At 39.9% G+C, this 20,883-nt stretch overlaps 1 protein-coding gene across 6 annotated transcripts in view; it reads left to right on the plus strand.

Annotated features, from left to right (window-relative positions):
- Nucleotides 1-20,883, plus strand: part of DIS3L2 (DIS3 like 3'-5' exoribonuclease 2) — a 366,495-nt gene that overhangs the window by 62,645 nt on the left and 282,967 nt on the right. For 5 of the 6 annotated variants that reach the window (XM_045078897.1, XM_004773468.3, XM_045078901.1 and 2 more), the window contains 2 exons: nucleotides 7,661-7,714; nucleotides 16,112-16,213. In XM_045078897.1, the coding sequence (XP_044934832.1) occupies nucleotides 7,661-7,714; nucleotides 16,112-16,213 (156 nt within the window). Of the gene's footprint in view, nucleotides 1-7,660; nucleotides 7,715-16,111; nucleotides 16,214-20,883 lie in introns of those variants that run through there. The other variant, XM_045078902.1, reaches the window with a different exon arrangement.

Here is a 20,883-nt window from a genome sequence, read left to right on the forward strand (position 1 = left end):
TGAAAACATGATTGGTGAAACAGTGTGGAAGAAGGCAGCGTAGGTCTCCTTGGGCATGAAGTATGAGGTAGGAAGTACGTAATGAGATAGAGAGTGAGGCAGGGCACATATTCTTTGAATTAAGTGTATTTTAGAATTATGGGATTGGTAAATAGAGGCATGGCCATGTGTTACGTGGCTCGCTTGAAAATGTTGGTTGTGTTCCATTCTGAATGCATTCTCTCATTCCTCTCATTTTGAGAGCCCAGCTTCTATATTTGTGATTTTGGCCAAAGATCCAGCCAGTGAACAGCTGCTGTCATCTTCTTTTCCTTTTTAATTACCTTTTTGTGTTTACCTGTAGTCAAGTGCACATATGATTAATGTAGACTCTTTGATTGGAACCTTTTGACTCCCTCCACCCACTCTCTGCCCTTTTCCTGTATCCTTGCCTCGCCTCCACTGGCAACTATCTGTCTGTATCTCTGAGGTTTTTTTTTTCCCCTAAGATTCCACATATAAGAGACCCAACAGTACTTGGCTTTCTTTGTTTGGCCTATTTCACTTGAGGTCCATCAGTGTGGTCACAAATGGCAAGATATCATCCCTTTTTTATTTCTGAGTAATATTCCATTGTATGTGTATGTATGCACCATGATTTCTTTATCCATTCCTCCATCAATGGACACTTAGATTGTTTTCATAACTTGTCTATTATAAATAGTGCCTCAGTGAACATGGGGTGCTCATATCTTTTTGTGTTAGTGTTTTTATTGACTTGAATGGAAAACTTTTTTTCTTTTAAAGATTTTTATTTATTCATTTGACAGAGATCATAAGTAGGCAGAGAGGCAGGCAGAAAGAGAGAGAGAGAAAGAGAGAGAGAGGGAAGCAGGCTCCCTGCCGAGCAGAGAGCCCGATGTGGGACTCAATCCCAGGACCCTGAGTTCATGACCTGAGCCAAAGGCAGTGGCTTAACCCACTGAGCCACCCAGGTGCCCTTGAATGGAAAACTTTTTAACAAACAAGTTGATCTTTCTGATTTTAGGAGGTACTGTGAGCCACCCCCCCCCCCTTTTCTTTAACTTTCCTTGGATTTCTTTGACGAGGCCTCTCTTAGGAGAGTTGAATCTGCATTTGGACATTTGTCCCTTCATTAATCCATTCATTTGCTCTTTATCCTTCAGTCCACATACTGAGCTCCATTTTATCTACAAGTTTCTTGGCCCTCATTTTGTTTCATGTATGAGGACCCTTTTGTGCCTTTCCCACTTTCATCTCCTGCCACTCTCCTTCAGGTACATGCTGCTCTGTTCACCCTGCCCTGATCTTTAAGACCTGTCCTGTAAAAAAAACTCTGCTATTTGCTTTGTCCATGAATCTGTACGTACTGTTCCTAGTGCTTGGAATGCTTTCTCCCATTATCTTGATGTAATTGTGCTTGAACTTTAAGTCCTAAATGTTACCCCCTTTGAGAAGCCTTATTTTAATTCTCCAAGCAGAATTGGCCATGACTGCTTTCTTGAAGCTGACTTTGTTGTTTACCCTTTATGCTAAACTTATTACCATTTCTTGGTATTTATGTTTCCTCAAATAGACCATTCACTTTCTTGTGGGGAAGGCTGTGTCTTATTCCCACAAATTAGCCCAGTGTGTGACATTTGATTGATGCATAATAAGTTTATATTGAATAAATATTTATTTACTGAGTGAATAAAGGATCAAGGTACTGTCTTTTGAAGATGGGTGAAGGAAACTCTTATTACTTGGAAGAAAAATTGCTTCTAATTTTGGTTATAGAATTTATAGAGATATGATGAGGAAAATATTCTGGAATGATACAGTTTTTGCTCCTTCCTATTAACTTTTGCTTTTGAAGCAACTCTTTGCTGAAATTAAAACAAAACAGAAAGCTGATCAATGTAACAACTCTTTCCCAGGAGTTTGTAAGTGATTCCTCCTGGCTTGTGACATCATGAGACTCTGCAGCCAGAGCCTTCCCCCACAGATGAGAACAGTTGTTCTTTGCAGATGGGGAGAGGAATGGGTTCCAGATATGAGGTCACCGTGTGAAATATACAACACTGTAAATAAGATTTTCATAAGCAGGGAAACAGAGTCCATCTGCTTTCTGATATGAACTTTATGTGTGCAGGCCTTGATGGGTAAGATAAAAAGCTAGATAAGAAAAGCTATTTAGATGCTGTTGGAGAAAAGTAAACTTATTAGATACACTTGTAAGTATTTGTTAAATTTTATATTCAAATTTAAGTATATTGTGACATCCCTTTTTTTCTCTCCATCCAGAGAAGAAACTTTTATTGAGAGATACTAAGGAGTTATTTTAAAAATGGGAGTAGAATAATACTTTTGCTTTCAGTACTTCGAACAATAATTTGACATTTCATTGGTGTTTTGCCCTCTGTAGGAATGACGAATCCATAGTGACCAAAGGAATCCCTTTCCTGTGTTTGAACTGGCCAGCAGGAACACATGATCATATATACATAATTTTGAAAAAAATTTTCTTTGTAAACAAGTTGTCACATTGTACATATGTCCTTTCTCCATAGGTGCAGTATAGGAGATTGTTATAGGATTTGTTGGAAGAAATGAAAGTACGGGATAGGCCTGGAGGGGACTCAGGTTCAGGGTGATGACCAGAGTAACATGGGTATGATGGTAGGATTGGTTGGTTTCCTGATCTCAGATGATACTTTGGCTGAAGGTGGTTTGGGTTGATCCCCTAGAGCAGCCTGAGGCATGATGTCACAGTTTCCCCTAAAATAGAATATTGGTATAAAGTTGTTATTGGACCTTATAAGAATTCCTAGTCCAGGAAGATAGGACAAGATGGGTTAGTTTCTAGGACCTTCACCATTTGTTTAAAGTGAAATCAGCTGGAGAACATTTGGGTATGAATCAAAGGGAAAAATAGAAGTGACATTATAGTGGACTGCCCCACCATTCAGAAGGCACAAATAATCTTCATAAAATGAGAGGCAGGGCTGGTGGGAGGGCTTCAACTCTGTAGCATTCATTAAGTAGCTCATGTTTCTTGACTACTAAGTGCTGGCACATACCAGTGAGTGTGATAGGTAATTCACTGGGGGAGCCGGGCAAACACAACCTAAGACATAAAGAGGGAATTACAGCATGTGCTTCCCACTGCTTGGGAAGTAAGAAAGATGAGAAAGAAGAGTTAGAGCCACTTTACATGGGGTGGTTAGGCTCTCTGAGCAGGTGATTTCTGAGCTGAGAGCTGACGGGTGGACATGAGCCAGCTCTCAGGAGAATTAGGCAAAGAACATCATCACAGGCCGAGAGACCAGCTTGAGGAAGAATGGCAGGCAGAAAAAAGGCCTGGTGTTTTTGAGGAACATGCAGGGAGCTGTTAGACACAGTGAGCAAAGGGAATTAAGATACGGGAATAAGCTGGAAAGTCAGGCAACTGCCACAGCTAGGAGAGTAGTTCAGTTACTGAAACTGAAGGGTTTCAGTAGGGAGAGGGCATGATGTATTTTATACTTTAAAAATACCTCTCTGACCGGTGTGAGGTGAATAGACTCGAGTGGAAGCTGGGTGACCATGTGGAAGGCCATTGGAGTAAACAGGGCAAGGAAAGAAGGGTGGTGGCAGTGGAGATGGCAGGGAGTGGACGATGGTGGAGCTGGAACTGGCAGGAGGCTGATGGCTTAAATGTGAAGGCGAGGCAAAGGGAGGAATAAAGCAGGACTCCTAAATTTTGAGTTGAGCCACTAGATGGATGATGTTGCCATTAACTGAGGCAGGGAAGACAGAGGGCTGGAAGGTGGTGCTGGGGTATTGGGGGAAGGGAGCAGATGGCATAAATGAGTAGAGAGGCCCTGGTGATGACCGTGTCAAGCAGAGGCAGTCTGAGGCATTTATGAGCGAGGACTCTGGAAGGCTGGGCTTGAAGGATGCATGGGTGGGCACCTCTCAGTACCTCGGTGTTCTCATTGGTGAAAGGGAGTAGGATTGATTTGAGGGTTAAATTAGCTGATGGATATAAAACTCTTAAAACAGCCTATAACGTGTAGTATATTTATATAAGTTTGAGATTTTTTTTTTTATTGATATAAGAGAAGTGTTTGCTCGGGGCGCCTGGGTGGCTCAGTGGGTTAAAGCCTCTGCCTTCAGCTCAAGTCATGATCCCAGGGTCCTGGGATCGAACCCCACATCGGGCTCTCTGCTCAGCAGGGAGCCTGCTTCCTCCTCTCTCTGACTGCCTGTCTGCCTACTTGTAATCTCTGTCTGTCAAATAAATCAATAAAATCTTTAAAAAAAAAAAAAAAGAGAAGTATTTGCTGTTCAACTCAGGTGGTTGCTGCCATGAAGGGTTAGCTGGTTTTTTAAGAAAATATGGAAATACATACTTATGTGTGAAATTCCTTTGCTTTAAGTATTCTCAAACATCCTGTAAGCCAAATAAAACATGTTTGTGATTGCCAAGTTAGGCTAATTAGCCTGTTTGTGTGGTATTTTCCTACAGTAACGTTCAGTTCCTTGGGTATAGGCATGGAGAAGGCAGATAGTTGGGGTTAACTGAGAGGGCCTGCTAGTTGAATAGAAGAGGGAGAGTGGACCCAGGACTCAGAGTTTGCAAGGGCAGGAGGTAATAGCAGGTCATGGCAACTAGGTGGCCATGGTTATGGCAACTAGGTTATGGCAGCTAGGTGGCCACACTGAACATAGTGTGGGGACAAAATGCGGTCAGCTCCTTGCGTTGGAAGTCTTAGTGAAGACAAAGAATTATTGAAGTGGGGTTTTTACCTTAAGTGAAATAGAAGGTTAGAAGATTGTGATTAGAAAGTGTGATATTTGAGTTTTCATGTCTGGAGTTGGTATCATTAGCAGTGGTGCCAAGAGACAGCAGTGAACATGGGGGAGAGTGGTCAGGCTGGGTGGAGAAAAAAAGGTGGCTAGAGTGACTGGCTAGGGTTGTCTCATCAACCACATGGATACGAAGTTCTGTAAGTGTTTATAAGAATGGTGGTACAGAGGAAGACAGTGAGCTACAAGTGGAAGCATTACTGCTTCCACTTTTGATAGTATCACAGATACTATCAAAAGGTTTGGAGTTGATAGCACTGAGAACAAGGCAGGAGCTAATGATACGATCTTCAGAGGATCTGGATTTTGATCAAGAATGGAGAGAAAAAAATAATTTTAAAGCAAGAGTGGGGAAGCAGGGGAGAACCTTCTTCTGGTCCCTGAGACACATGGCACAGGAGAGATAGACTCCCTTTGAGAGCACTTCAAGGGTAGTGATCACATCAATGGGACAGCCAGGTTTCCCTTAAGTCAAGGAGCAGAGGAGCATTCAGAGAGGAGGTGGAACACATAGGAGCCCCACTGATCAAGTCCCAAGGCAGGAAGGGGTTGAGGAGGAAGATGAGTGAAGAGGGATTGGAGTAGATTAGGTGATAGTCATAAAAATGTAGAAATGGAAGTCCTGCTCTTTGGAAGGTGAGTAAGACAGAACCTTGCTGGAAGTCTCTTTTAGTTAAAAGACCGTTTCTTGACATGGTTTACTGACCGCTACCTTCATTAGGCTGTGGGGTGGACTCTGGTCTGCTGTGAAATTCTGGTAGAAGTTTCTTTTTCCTCAGTATGATTTACACTCCCAAGGGAATCTGTTCCTGAGGTCGGTTTCTTTAGAGTATGCTCCACTCAACCTGCAAATGTTTTTCTTGAACAAGGCTTCTGTCTTCCCTTGTATGCTTTTATATATCAGGATCTTTGGGATAGACAGTCAAGAACAGAATCTTGAAGGTCCTTTTAATATCCGTTCTTTTAAATAGAGCCTAGAAGAGCCCTGAGCAACCTCTCTCCTTTGAGCCCAGCGTTAGCTTCTCCACGTGCTTTGTGCTTAAAAGGCCTCTGACAGCAGAAGGCATTCTTGCCTCTCTTTACTTCCTTAGGTAGTAACCATTCCCTGAGCTGGAAAGGATGATAGAAAAATAGCAGTTGAGGGGGAAAAAACAAAACAAACCTTAGGTCAGAAAGCAGTGCCTAGAATCAGAAAATGAATTTTTAAAAAAATTTAACTTGAGCGAATGGACTTGATTTATTTGGAGTGTCTTCCGCTCACCGGACACATGCTCTGTGAGGGCAGGCTGTTACTCCTCTCCCATTGTTTCCCCATCAGGAGGCATAGTGCCTGCCATGCGAATCTTCAGGAGATTTGGATAAATGTAATAAGCATTTTGTCTTCCAACAACAACAACAACAACAACAACAACAACAACAGCAAAACCAGCTGTTTTAGCTGTGAAATTGCTGTGACATTCATAAAAAAGGGTGGCCTCAGAGAGCTTTGCCTGCCTTGTTTCTCACCCCCTCTTTCTCTTACCCTAAGCAGAGTGACAGCATGATGGGAGACGAGTGTTTGCCCCCTTAAGCACTCTTGCTTACATGGTCTTTGCCTCTTTTCCCCTTCTGATTTATTGGCAAGTTTTTCTCCTCCATCAAGGACCAAGTCAGACACTGTCCGTGGAGCCTTTCCTGGTGGCCCCAGCTGCAAGTCAGCTGTATCCTCATTTATGGCAGCCTTCATATTTTACCTTATAAACAAGGACTGAGCTTGATCACCACTCTCTCTCCACATTGTCTCAGTGTCTTGAGTATTCAATAACTCTTGAATTAAGTCTACATGGGATGTTTACAATAGCATAAACTGTTGTGTGGAAATTCATAATGTAAACACATATGGTGCACCAGTGAAGGGGAGAATATTTTCTCCTTTATTTTATTCCCTCACCTGTTTTGCTAATTAATGTCTCTTTGAGTCTTCCAGCATTTTAGGGGGGAAATGTTATTTGAAACACTTTCTCAAGACACCCTTTGAGGCTGGCTTTTAGGAAAACAACTGCCTCTCTCCATGTGTTCCAGTGGCCTTCAAATGCAGCTGGAACCTTGGGAGGCTTACAGCTTCCTGTAAGAGCCTAAAATACTGACCTGCTATTGAAGACGGCCCCCGTCTGCACCCCTGTGCGTAAATAGAAGCAGACCCTGATTTGGTGCTGGAATAACATGAAGGTGAAGGCAGACTGGGTGGCCTGCCTGTCGGAGCCAGGATTCCCATTTACATTAAGAGCTAGTTCTGGACCATTTTGAATTATTGACTCATTCAGCTCTGTAGAAGGGCCAGAGTAAAAAGTATGCATCTGGTCTCTCAAGGTTAAGTATCCAGGTTGGAAATCAACCTGTATCCTTCCGAAAATTGTCATGGAAACAAGCAAGCGTGGAAAGGTCTCAGTGAATAAAAAAGGCCATTATGTAGTGAGATGTAATCCCCATAAAATCTTGTTCTTAAAGTAAAGGTTGCAGTGTGAAGCCTAGCATATGGGGGCACAAAAAAATCCCAGTAACTGCCACTTTCCCACTCCAGGCCAAGCTCTTCTCCTTCTCACCTCTCTGCCTGTTTACAGCCAGGTGCCAGTGTGGCCTTTCAGTTTTTGATGGAACCCTGTTACAGACATCAGTAGAAATCACGTTTCATGCATTTAATGAGTAGTTCTCCTATGCCTACGTTGTTTTGTAGATTGAGCTGTTTAATTAATTCAGAAACTTTTTATTGAAGAATAACATATGTATGGTAATCTTCTAAGTGGATAACTAGTTAAATTTTCACAGATTTCATTTTTTTATTTTAAAGGGTGTATTGAGAATTAATCCAAAGAAGTTTCATGAAGCCTTCATTCCTTCCCCGGTAAGTTCAATGACTTCATAATAAACTTAATGTCACATTTAATTTTTTAAGTGTGCTCTGAAACTGAAATCATATATTCTAACTAAAAAGCAGAGTAGTAAAACAAAATCAGGATGGGCAAGGATTTGTTTCAAATTTAAATAAGCACAATTTGCCTTTGGTTAACAAACCCTCTGCCAGTAGTAAACTCACAGTGAGAGTGGCGGGGATGGCGTTTGTTACTAGGACTGCGGCGAGCAGCTGACCCTGCACAGACACCCACCAGTTTTTGTAGCTGGACACCCTTGGTTTATAGCTTAGAGGGATTTATGAGTTTTTTCACTGATTTAAGTTAATCTTTCCCAAACAAATATGCTATCTACTTTCGATCTACTGCATGAGCTAATCTGCAGATTGGTCCAAAAAAAAAAAAGAAGTGGAATGCTTTTTTCTTTTGGTCAGAGTTTCTCACTTCACTTTTTCTGCAGGAGATAGGACTTGGTCCAAGGCTCTTCACCGTTGGGTCTTTATATCCTTTCTTCCATTCATGACTCATTTTACCAAGCTCTTTGCTCTGACATATAGTTCACAGGAGGTCTCTGGATAAGGCTGGATTTTGCAAAGCTAGGATAGCAATGTTCTCAAATTCCTGACATGACTTTTCCAGGCTGCTGTAAATAGGATAGCTGTAGAATTATAGATGTTTTAGAAGTGGAGTAGAGCATAGGAGTAAACTTGAGCTTATAGATGAGGAAATGGAATACGTATATGTATTTCAGTTAACATACTTCATGATGTTCAATAACGAGTTGAGTGAGAATACAAGTTTAGTCATGTGCTTCCCCAGTAACCTTAAGGCCTGTTCTCAAGCTCAGTTTAGTTCTTTTTTCCCCCTTGCCCTACAAAAGTCAAGGATCCACATTTGTATCTCAGGTTCCATCTTATCCAGTGGATTAGATAAAAAGTATCACTGACATGTCACCGTGTACTCTCTGAACCCTGTTCTGCTTCTGTGACAGACCATGCTGTTTATTCTGACAGCTGAGGGTCAGCTTTGAGGCAGTGACTTAACTGCAGGGGCAGGTTTGTCCTCCCACGGAAGCACAGTTGACATGGTGTTTGATTCCCAACTTTGCTTGTGAGGTAAAAATCATGTTCAGTAATTAAAAATTACTCATGAAAATCAGGAAAATGCCATGTTAGAGACAGATAATCTCTTAGTAAGTCCTACATAACTAGCATTTTCTCTACTTTAGAAAGAATAAATCTTTCTTCATTGGCATACCAGTTGAGGGAGCTCAATTATAATAGAGTCCTGAAGTATGAAGAATATGAGTTACTAAGCATGAAAATCATGGTCAGTGGAGTAAGGAGTTCATCCTGAGAGACTGCTGGGAGCTGAGCAGATTACAAGCCTCCCATCTCCTGTGTGCACTGAAGTTTGCTGTCATTGACTGGAATGTTAAGGGGAACTACATAGAGCATTTTGAAAATTTGACTGCTTGCTTGTTTTCTTCCCTGAGTACATGGTATTGAACTTCCCTACGTTAGATCCCTGGTAGGCTGGTTCCTGACAAGTGTGGGACCTAGGACAAGAGTACAAAAGGAGGCACCTTATATTAAATATTTAGATGTTAGGCTCAGCCGGTTGGGTGGCTGCCTTCAGCTCAGTTCATGATCCCAGGGTCCTGGAATGAGTCCTATGTGGGAGTCTTTGCTCAGTGGGGAACCTGCTTCTCCCTCTGCCTCCCACTCCCCCTGCTTGTGCTCACTCTTTCTCTTTGCTTTAAAAATATAAATAAATAAATAAATAAATTTAGAAGTTATATATATATCAAACTATTGAACTGTTAGGAAAAATACATTCATGACAAATAAAATATATTTCTTGTTAAATATACCTCTGTGTACCTGGGTTCAAATGTAGAATTCTCAAACTCCTTGGAGCTCCATCCTAAAGTGTGGCCAGATGGAGAGGGCCTGCCTCTGGCCTGCCCCTCTTCCCTTCCTAGTCCTAACTCCCTGTCCCCTCTTTGCTGTCTCCATTGCTTCCCCCCGCCCATTCATTAAGGGCCCTTGCATGCATCTGTTTGAGCATCTTATCCCACATGTCTAAGTTCTGTCCACATGCCTTAGAAATACCTGCCCTTTAACCACCTGTTAAGTCCACTGGGTGCCATGGGTGCCACCAGTGACTGTGGTCTATCTCTAGGCAGACAGACCTGGGGAAGATGCTTATGTATGCCTTGGAAGTGGGCTTGGGACTGATTAGCCCAGGATGCGCATTCATTTGGCCCTGAGATCTCTTCACTTTTGGGGAGGAGTGTGACTGGAGAAGGGCCAGGGAAGAGATCCTCTAAATTGCGGGGCCTAGTTAGGTGTTTATAATTTAAATTCATCTGATTTATAGGTGCAAATTATTTGTTGCCACAGTTTAATTTGGCTTGTTAAAGGAAGTTAAGAAGCATAAGTTACTAATGTTTCAAAAGCCCAAGTTGTTCTCCTACTTGAAATTATATTCCTGGAATGTCCTGTTAAGAAACTTTTAGACAGTTGTGTTATTAGAATTGGCTTATTTTTATGCCCCTTATTCTCTTATTTGGCTACTAATAGAGTAGTAATGTTGTCTCAGAGGGAGAAGAAATGTTAAAAGGTTCACCTCTAAGTAACTAAGAACTGACTTTAAAAGCTCTATCAAGGCCCAGTTGTGAGTTTTGGTTGTAGATACTGGAACAATCCTACATTCTAGTTTTGTGGGGGTTTTGGTGAGTTTCATTGCTTAGAGGCATTCTAGAAAGCATTGAGGGAGGGGATAGTAGAGGCAATAAATTATATGTAGGTAAATCCCACAATCACCATTGGTCTGGATTTATGGGTATATGTAGCTCATGTCTATGTCAAGTGTGAACTGGTATGAACTGGAAGAATGTTCGCTGGTGGATTAGGAGTAGAATAGCAGAACCAGGGCCTGAGTTCAGGGAGAGTAAAGACAGGAGTTGTTAGAAAAGAAGATGTAGCCTTTGCTCTGACAATAGGAAATTGAAAAGTTTACTTATTTATAAAACTAGCAATGGATTAAATTGTCTAATGTTCCTTACAACTTTAACATTCTGAATTCTAATTTAAAATTATAAAGTTTTTAGAGAGACAAAAATAGACTAGATTTGTTTATTTAGGTTCTTGCTGACTTTTACAAAAAGCACAGGTTCCATTCTGAATTATGTTGATGCAAGAAGTTTTATAAGTTTTTTTGTGCATCTTGTCATGGGAGGCACCCTTTGAACATCTGTGGAATGTATTTTGTCCAAAGGGAGCCATTCCCTCGATAGAGAATGCTCTTGTTTGTCCTCCCTGCTTGGAAACTTCCTAAGTATTTAGTTGATTACCCCCAGATCCCATTATGTTTCCTCTAGGATGGTTCATTATCCATTTTCCTTTTTTTCTGGTAGAGTTAGTCTTGACATTCAAATAAAGAGCTGAACTCTTTAGCCTTTAAAAGTAGTTAAGTGTGATGAATTGAACTTTTAATATTGAGTTGTTACCAAGTTTATGGTCTTTAAGAGATTCCTTAAATAGGTATGGGCTTCTGAGTGAATCCACTAAGAGCTGAGTGACACAATACCTGGAGATTGGTGTATTGTCTGAGGTTCAGCTCGGCCCTGCTCTTCTGGATTTCTTTGGATGGGAATGTGGCAATACCAGTACCTTATCATCTTAAATCTCTGAGCTGTCTGGGGGTGGTGTACCTGTTTATGAGAGAGGCATTTTATTCCATGTGTTTTGATCATGGGTTGGGATGACCTCCAAACAGCTCTCTCTTCATTCCGGGGAAGTTGGAGAGCCCCATTTGGTACATAAATTGCAGAAGGTAGCGATTGATGACCATGTGCCACCCTGCAGTTGTACACGTTCTGTTTGGTGGTTGCCTCTTCCTTATTCCTTCGAGAAGCTCAACATGAGACCAACTGCAGTGATTCTGTCTTTGTGGCTAACATGGTAGCGGTCCCTCAGGGACTAGGGTGGGGCAGGTTTGGCAATGTGTGTAGGCCACAGCTGTCTGCCCATGGTTAGGTTGGAAACTGAACAGAAAAACTGTTCTAAAACCTCTCTCATGTTTTGTAATTGGAAATTATAAAAAATGCTGAGTGTTTAAAGTTCCATTTTTGGTGTTGGCAGGGCAGGTTTGGTGAATTTGGGATGCTAATTTTAACTTTAACTGAAATGTTACAGTAATCAACTGTAGTCTGGTGAGTACTTAATCTTATCTATACCAAGTGTCTCTACCTACAAAATTTTGAATGGTGGTTTTTTAATCCTGTTTGCTATTACTTCCTTCAAGAAAAATGAACATTTTCCATTGGCACTCGAGAAGAATGTGTATACTTTTTCTTTGGGATGGAATGTTCTGAATATATCTGTGAAGTCCCATCTGGTCCATGTGTCATTCAAAGCTGTTATTTCCTTGCTGATCTTCTGCTTAGATGATCTGTCCATTGCGGTAGGGAGGTGTTAAAGTCCCCTACTATTACTATATTATTATCAATGTGTTTCTTTGATTTTGCTATTAATTGGCTGCTTGTACATTAGGGACATAAATATTTACAGTTATTAGATCTTCTTGGTGGGTAGACCCTTTAATTATGATATAGTGTCCTTCCTCATCCCTTGTTATGGTCTTTTGTTTAAAATCTAATTTAACTGATTCAAGGATTGCCACACCAGCTTTCTTTCTTTCTTTCTTTCTTTTTTTAAAGAATTTATTTATTTATTTGACAGAGACAGATCACAAGTAGGCAGAGAAGCAGCAGAGAGAGAGAGAGAGAGTGAGATAGAGAGAGGAGGAAGCAGACTCCCTGCCGAGCAGAGAGGCTGATGTGGGACTTGATCCCAGGACCCTGAGATCATGTCCAGAGCCGAAGGCAGAGGCTTAACCACTGAGCCACCCAGGTGCCCCACACCAGCTTTCTTTTGATGTCCATTAGCATGATAAATTGTTTTCCATCCATCATATCGATGAGTCAGCTTTTTTATCCAATTTGAAACCCTGTGTCTTTTGATTAGGGCATTTAGCCCATTTACATTCAGGGTAACTACTAAAAGATTTGAATTTAGTGCCATTCTATTGCCTATACGGTGACTCTTACCGTATATCATCTCTGTTCCTTTCTGGTCTGTTACTCGTGGACTCTCTCTTTTAGAGAACCCTTTTAATATTTCTTGCCATCACAAATTCTTTTAGTTTTTGTTTATCCTGGAAGCTTTTTATCACTCCTATTATGAATGACGTCCTAGCTGGATAAAGTATCCTTGACTGCATATTTTTCTCATTTAGCACCCTGAATATATCATGCCAGTCCTTTCTGGCCTGCTAGGTCTCTGTGGATAGGTGTGCTGCCAGTCTAGTGTTTCTACCCTTGTAGCTTACAGATCTCTTATCCCCGAGTTGCTTTCAGGATTTTTTTCTTTGTCTCTGAGATTTGTAAGTTTCACTACTATATATTGGGTGTTGACCTATTTTTATTGATTTTGAGGGGAGTTTTCTGTGCCTCTTGGGTATCATTCTAATATTTTTTTGTCTTATGGTATCACTTATCTCTTGAGTTCTCCCCTTATGATCCAGTAGTTATTCATCTCTCTTTTTCTCAGCTTCTTTATTCTCCATTATTTGGTCTTCTATATCACTAATTCTCTCTTCTGTCTCATTTATCCTAGCAGTTTGAGCCTCCATTTTTTATTACACCTCATTAATAGCCTTTTAAAGTTTGACTTGATTAGATTTTAGTTCTTTTATTTCTCCAGAAAGGGATCCTCTAGTATCTTCTATGCTTTTTTCAAGCCCAGCTGGTATCTTTTTAATTGTTATTCTGAACTCTAGTTCCAACATGGTGAATTTTTCCATCTTGTCATTCTCTTCAGAGAAGAATAGATGAATAAGAGAAAAAAATACTAAAATGGCAACAATGACCCCAGAGAAATAGACACTAAACAAATTGGAGGGGACCCAGAAGTGGAAAAAAAAAAAAAAGAAAAAAAAAAAAGAAAGAGAATATAATCAGACAGGTGGACAAAACAGAGCAATACATTGGATCCTGTATGTATTTTGGTCTGTTTGTTAGAAAACTAGATGCCAAAGTTGTAAAGAAAGAAAAACTTAAATATGTACAAAAATAAAATTAAATACAATGAAAGGATAGTATATGTGCTGCCGAAGCGAGCACAAATTAAATACAATGAAAGGATAGAATGTAATTGTAAAAATGAACATTAAAAGATTCCACCCCCACCAACACATAAAAGGGATATAAACAGATAGGTGAACAGAACAAAGCAATACTGTAAATCCTGAGTGTATTTTGGTTGGTTTGTTAGAAGAAACTACATCTTGAAACCATAAAGAAAGAAAAACTTATATACATACAAAAATTAAATTAAATACATTGAGAGGATAGAATGTAACTGTAAAGATGAACATGAAAGACTTTAACAATAACAACAAAAAAGAATATGATCAGACAGGTGAAAAGAATAGAGCCATACACTAGATTCTGGGTGTATTTTGGTCTGTTTATTAGAAGAAACTGTATCCCAAAATGAAATATATATATATATATATACATACATACACACACACACACAACTAAAATTAAAAGATAAAATTTAACTGTAAAAATGAAAATTAAAAACCATTTTAAAAAAGAAATTGACAAAATAAGAAATTCACTGAAAAAGGAAAGAGAGGGATACCTAGGTGACTCAGTTGGTGGGGTGTCTGCCTTCGACTCATGATCCCAGGGTCCTGGGATGGAATCCTCCTTCAGGTTCCTTGCTCAGAGCCCCAGTTATTTCTAATAATACACTTCTCAGGGGGCCTGCTTCTCCCTCTGCCTCCCAGTCCCCCAGTTGTGCTTTCTCTCTCTCTCATTCTGATAAATAAATAAAGTCTTAAAAAAAAAAAAGAAAGAGAAAAAATTTAAAATTGAAAGACTAAAGAGTCTTGAAGAAAAAACCATGAATTCTGTATTCTATTTTCCCCATTGGAGTATTGGAGTTTTGCAGTTTTCTGTGATAGGTAAACTTGGCCTTAGCTGGTGTTCTTGCTGGTCTTCTGGGGTGGAGGGGCTGTTATGCTGATTTTCAGGTGTCCTGCCACGGGCAGAATTGCACCAGCCTTGCCAGGGGGGCAGGTTAATCTGCTCCAGATTGCCCTATGGTGGCTTTGTTCCCTGAAGAGTTTCCACCTAGCTTTAGAGGATGAGGATGAAAATGGCAGCATCCCAATCTCCTGCATCCAAAAGTTTGGGGGCCCGCAGGGAAAAGCAGTCAGTCGCTCCCCCGTCTCTCTCGGTACCCTGTGCTCACCCAGCCTGTGACTGATAGTTTCTGCCTCTGGCACATGACCCCCCTTAGAGTCTCCAAACCCTGCAGACTGCTGCAGCTCACAAACATGCTGCTCCACTTGGGGGTGGAAGGGGAATCTCCTGCTGGTTCTGTTGCTTGCTGGGCCCCTGCTCCAGGAGGGGTCACCCAACTGTGCTGTGGTTCGGGGTTTATGGCAACCCCAAGTTGAGAGCCCACTCCTGGGCTTGGTGATTGCAGCCGGCTTCCCTGCTCTGATGCCTGGGACCTCTGCTTCATTCAGGCACCCCTGGTCTTTCTGTGACTCCAAGGATCCTGAGACCACACTGTTCCTAACCTGGGTTATTTATAAGCATGTGATTGAGGACAAAGGTGTCCATGCCTTGTGTTCATGGTGGGGAGTTCACCCTGCTCCTCAGTCAGAGAGTGAAGGAGCGTGAGAATGCTTCATGAATCTCATGTCCCTTTCCTTTTCTTCTTTGCCTTCTACTTAGATCTCTATATAAGTAGCTGTAGTTTGCTTTCTCTGTCATTTTCTCAGTGGGAGGATTATGATTTTGCTGGTTTCTTCCTTGGAGAACTCAAATCCAGGAGTTGGTTCTTGCTCCTGTCCTTGCAGCTGGTTTTCTTAGGGAATTATATTTTGTTGTTCTGTTTTCTTGCAAGCCTTCTAAGTTTTACCCTTCTTTGATACTTAAAAAAATTCAGTTAGTGTAGAAAAGGTATCATCATGCTTTGTTTAAAACAAGGAAGGATAACTTACTCCTTTCTCATTTCAGTTATGAAAGCATGTAGTCTCAGTTTTTTGCTTTATTTATTTTTGTTTGGTTTTGGCTTGACTGTAGGAGATCTTCTCTTATGTTTTTGAAATTTCTTTAACATTCTTTTAACCTGCTTTTATGTGTTCATCCCCATTTCTATTAGTTCCAGAGACTGATTTCCCTCTTAATGTTCTTATTAAGCCCGCGGACAGATTATAATAGAGTCTACAGTTTTTAAACCAAAGAAGTAATATTTGGTTCCAGGTCTTGGTAAGCTGACTATTTTCTCTCTCCAACCTAGGATGGTGATCGAGACATTTTTATCGATGGGGTTGTTGCTCGTAATAGAGCCTTGAATGGGGATCTGGTGGTCGTGAAGCTGCTTCCAGAAGAGCAATGGAAGGTGAGTTAAATTTTCCTTTTCTAATAATAACCTTTTCTCAGGCCCTTTTTATTCATGGTGCATCCATGAGACATCATAAATTGGAGCAGTCACAGACCCCTCTGGTCCTGTGGTTGCCTCAGAAGCAGGCCATGCAGTGCCTGGAACTTCGAAGCATCTGCTGGGCAGACATCTAATGATTTGAGTTGTTCTCCTTGCTCCCTCTCTGTGATCTGTCTTCCTTGTCATATGCATTGCATTGATTTCTGATAATTTTTAGGATAGAAGAAAAGCTTACAGGGTACATTCAAACTTCTGTCATGTATTACTTTCCCACATTTAATGATGGGAGAACTGAAAAGACAAAGGCATGGGCATGGTGGCAGTCTTCACATGTTCTTGCTTCCTCTACAGGAAAACCTGGGCGACTTGTACCTCGTTCTGTAGGTTCCACTTTGGTGATTGGGCTTCCCTTGGCAGACAAAAATAGACCCTCTCTTTTTATAAAGCAGAGATCTGGTGGCAGAAGAAAGTGTTTTTAACTGGAAAATATCCTGGGTTTCAGGCTCCATATATGTCTGTCAATTGCAAAGAAAAATGTGGTTTTTGACTATGGTTTTAAATAAAGGTCAGGCACTAGAATGATTTATAGTAGCAGTTTCTTTGAATTGTCATGTAGAACTGGCAACTTGTGGGTCCAAATCTGGGTATTTCTTTATAGCATTTCTTCAGATCTTTTATTTTATTTGTCTCAGTTCACTGGTATTGAGGAATATAGTGCCTTCAGTTGAGAGGTACTGGAGGGATTAGTAGAATGGGTTTTTAGGCTAGGCTCCTTGAGTTTGAATCCCATTTCTGCCACTCATCTGTATAACCGTGGGTGAATTATATAACCCCTCTGTGCCTCAAAGCCCTCATCTATAAAATGGGAATAATTATAGTACCTACTTCATGGGTTTGTCATGAAGATTAAATGAGAATTCATGTAAAAATGGTGTCTGACCCATGGTAGCAGTTCAAGCAATGTCAGTTTTTATTACTAGCTTTTACAAAAATAGGAGAAATACTACCTTATATCAGAGCTTTGTCAAGACAAATTTGTTTTTATCTGATAGGGCTAGAGTAACTGACTTAGAATGGGCATTTGTAGGGTGTAGGTATGTTAATAATGATCAAGAGAGATATAGCTCTTGCCTTCATGGAGCTTTTAGTCTGATGGGGAGTGCAGGTAAGAAGAGACAGGTATTAATCACACACAGATTAAGGATAATTATGATTAATGCTGTGAAGTTAAGTGCAGAGCATTTTATAAGAGTCAGTTATCCTAGTCCTGATCCCCCAGCCCACCCCAGTTGCTTCCAGCTGTGGTTATATCCTCCCTTGATTTCCCAAAAGCACAGCTAATGGTTGGTTCCAGGTCCTAGGAAGGTAGATTGATTTAGGCCACTTCCTCTTTTCTGGAACACATGTAGCACAGTGTTATTGAGATCTAAGAAGACAAGAAGAGTGCATTAGGGCCTCGTTAGACTAAAGAAGTATTCCTAGAGGTCATTTGAAGGAGTAAAGAGGCAGAATTAGAGTGAAGATGATGCATAGAAGGAACAAGAAAGATGGTGGTTTCCTTTGACTTAAGGAGTGAGAATGGGTAGAATAGAAATAGAAGAGTAATTAGCAAATTGGGTGAGTCTAGAGCTGACCAGAGCAGCTGTAAGGTGTTGACTTGTTGGAAACAATAGGAATGGAGAGCACACAGTGGAGCACCTGTGGTGCTCTGCAGAGGTAGATGAGGTTGATTCAAAGAGAGCAAGGCCAAGTTGCCCAGCATCCTTTCTACCTTGGCTGGGCAAGGGATGGCTAAAAAAACAAACATATGATTAAATAAATTTGTTGAATTATTTTCTTTGTTTTTCACCCCATTTGTATTTTAAAAAGATTTTATTTATTTATTAGAGAGGGAGAGAATGAGAGAGAGCATGAGTGTGTCGGGACTCCAGGATCACGACCTGAACTGAAGGCAGTTGCTTAACCAAATGAGCCACCCAGGCGCCCCCACCCCATTTGTATATAAGCCCATCAAGCATAGCCTTTTCTGGTATTATCAGATGTACTCTTGCTTTGGGCAGGAAGCCTGAGAAGATGAGAGTAGTTTGGAGGTGAAGGTGTAGTTGTCAAGTTGTAGAAGGATAGCTTAGGACTTCGGCATTCTTATTTATGCCTTGGTGCCTTTGCTTCTAGACAAAAACCTGCCTCCTTGAGACTCAACACAGCAAAGTTGTGTTTTTTCCCAGGAGGCCTATGTTTGTGATTTTGTAATTCCTAGGTCACTGGAGCTAGTTAGGCATGTAAGATTTTGCTGAAATTCTTACAGTGTTTCTACAGTCCGTATAGGCAGGCTACATTAACACAGCTTATTGTTTTTCTGGTTTACAGTTAATATCTAAAGCAGAAGAGATTAAGGGCCACATGGGAGTTTTAAGCCTGAGAGTGACATGATGTTATTTAGCCCAAAATCACTCTGGCTGCTATTTGGAGAATGGAATGTAGTGGGGGGCAATATGTGTTGGCATGGCCAGTTAGGAGACATATACTGGGTCATAACAGTAAAGATGGAGAGGTAGGGATACATTTTGAAAGTAGAGCTGATGGGACTTGAAGATGGATTTGAGGAGTAGGATGAGTAAAAGAGGGGGGGACACAAGGATTAAATTCTGGTTTAAGCAAAATAGGTGAGTATGATGTCATTAATTAAAATGAGGAATATTAGGGACAAGCATGTTTGGGTGCAAAAATTGTGAGTTCTGCTTGGCCATGTTAAGTTTTAATTTCTTTTCAGACATGTTAATGGGATGTTGAGAATGTATGGAGGCGTAGATGGCTCATTACTCATAAAATCTACTAAACATTTAAGAAAGAAAGAATCCTGAGTCTACGCAGATGATTTCAGAAAATGCAAGAGGAAGAAATCTTTTTTTCCTTTTTTTAAATAAGAATTGTTATAATTTAATCTCTTAACAACTTTCCTATATAACAATACAAGAACTCTTTTTCAACTTATCCTATAAAGGCAGCATTGCCTTAATATCAAAACTAGGAAAAGACAGTATAAGAGAAGAAAGCTACAGACCAGTACTCCTCACAAACATAGTTGAAAAAGTCCTCAACAAAATATTAGCAGATAGAATCCAACAATGTATTATATGAAAAGGGTAACACAACATGAGCAAATTGGTTTTATCACAGGAATGCAAAGTTGGTTTACTATTTGAAAAGCAATTTGATGAAATTCACTGTATTAACAGATTAATAAACACCATTTTCAGTCAATGTCATCATTTTAATAGATGCAGAAAATACAATTGTCAAAAGTCCACAACCATTCATAATAAAAACTCACAGCAAACTAGGAATAAAAGTTTATTTCCTCAGGCTGGCAAAAGAACACTTAAGAGATACTTAAAACTAACACCATTCTTAGTAAGGTAAAAGACTAAATGCTTTCTCTCCAATATTGGGAAGGAGGTAAGGTAAGAATGTCCCTTCTCATCCCTTTTATTCAACACTGTACTGGATATTTATAGCCAGTACAGTAAAGAATAGAAAAAAAGCATTCAGATTGAAAAGGAAGAAGTAAAACTCTCTTTATTCTCAGATGATATGATTTTCTACCTATAAAATCCTAAGGAATTGACAAAAAGCTGCTAGAACTAGTAATGAGATTACCAAGGTTGAAGGACAGAAATTTGATATTAAAAAAATCAATTTTACTTCTATATATTAGCAATGGGAAATTAGAAATTAAAAAATTTATTGAAGTATCTGTTTAATAGGATCAAAATTATGATATACTTAATTTTGACCAATTACAAGACATGTACACTAAAACTATGAACATCATTGGGAAAAATTATGTAAAACTTCAGTAAATGGTGAGAAATACCATGCTCTTGAATTAAAAGACTCAATATTGTTAAGATGCCATTTCTATTCAGATTGATCTATAGAGTAAGCACAATCCCAAAGAAAATCATAGCAGGCTTCTTTATAGAAATTAACAAGCTGGTTATAAGATTTATATAGTTGTGCAAAGGGCCTAGGATAGCCAAAACAAAGAAGAACAAAATGGGAGGCCGCATATTGCCTGATTTCAAGAATTACTATAAAGCTTTGGGAATCAAGATTGTATGGTAATGTCAAGATAGACATATAGATCAATAGAGCGGAATAGAGAGTCTTGAAATAGATCTATACCTATATGATTAATTGACTTTCTACAAAGGTGTCAAGGTAATTAAGTGTGGAAAGGATCTCTTTTCAACAAATATGTTATTATAATTGTGTAGTCATATGAAAAACAGTGAACTTGGACCCTTACCTTGTACCATTTGCAGAAATTAACTTGAAATGGATTATAGATGTAAATGTTTATGTAAAAAGCACGAACTTTCTGTAAGAGGGGAAATTTTTAGTGATCTTAGATTTGACAAATATTTCTTAAATATGAAACATTAAAAAAATCAATAAATTTGAGTTAATCAAAATTGCAAACTTTTGCTCTTCAGTAAACACTGTTACAAAAAGGCAAACCACAGACTAGGAGAGAGTATTTATAAAACATTTATCTGACCAAAGACTTTTATCTAGACTGTAAAGAACTCTTTTAAGTCAGTGACAGACAACTATTTAAAAGTGTA

This window comes from Mustela putorius, unplaced genomic scaffold (genome assembly GCF_011764305.1).
Source record: "Mustela putorius furo isolate JIRA1106 unplaced genomic scaffold, ASM1176430v1.1 tig00000275_pilon_pilon_pilon, whole genome shotgun sequence".
In the NCBI taxonomy this organism is placed as follows: Eukaryota; Metazoa; Chordata; class Mammalia; order Carnivora; family Mustelidae; genus Mustela; species Mustela putorius.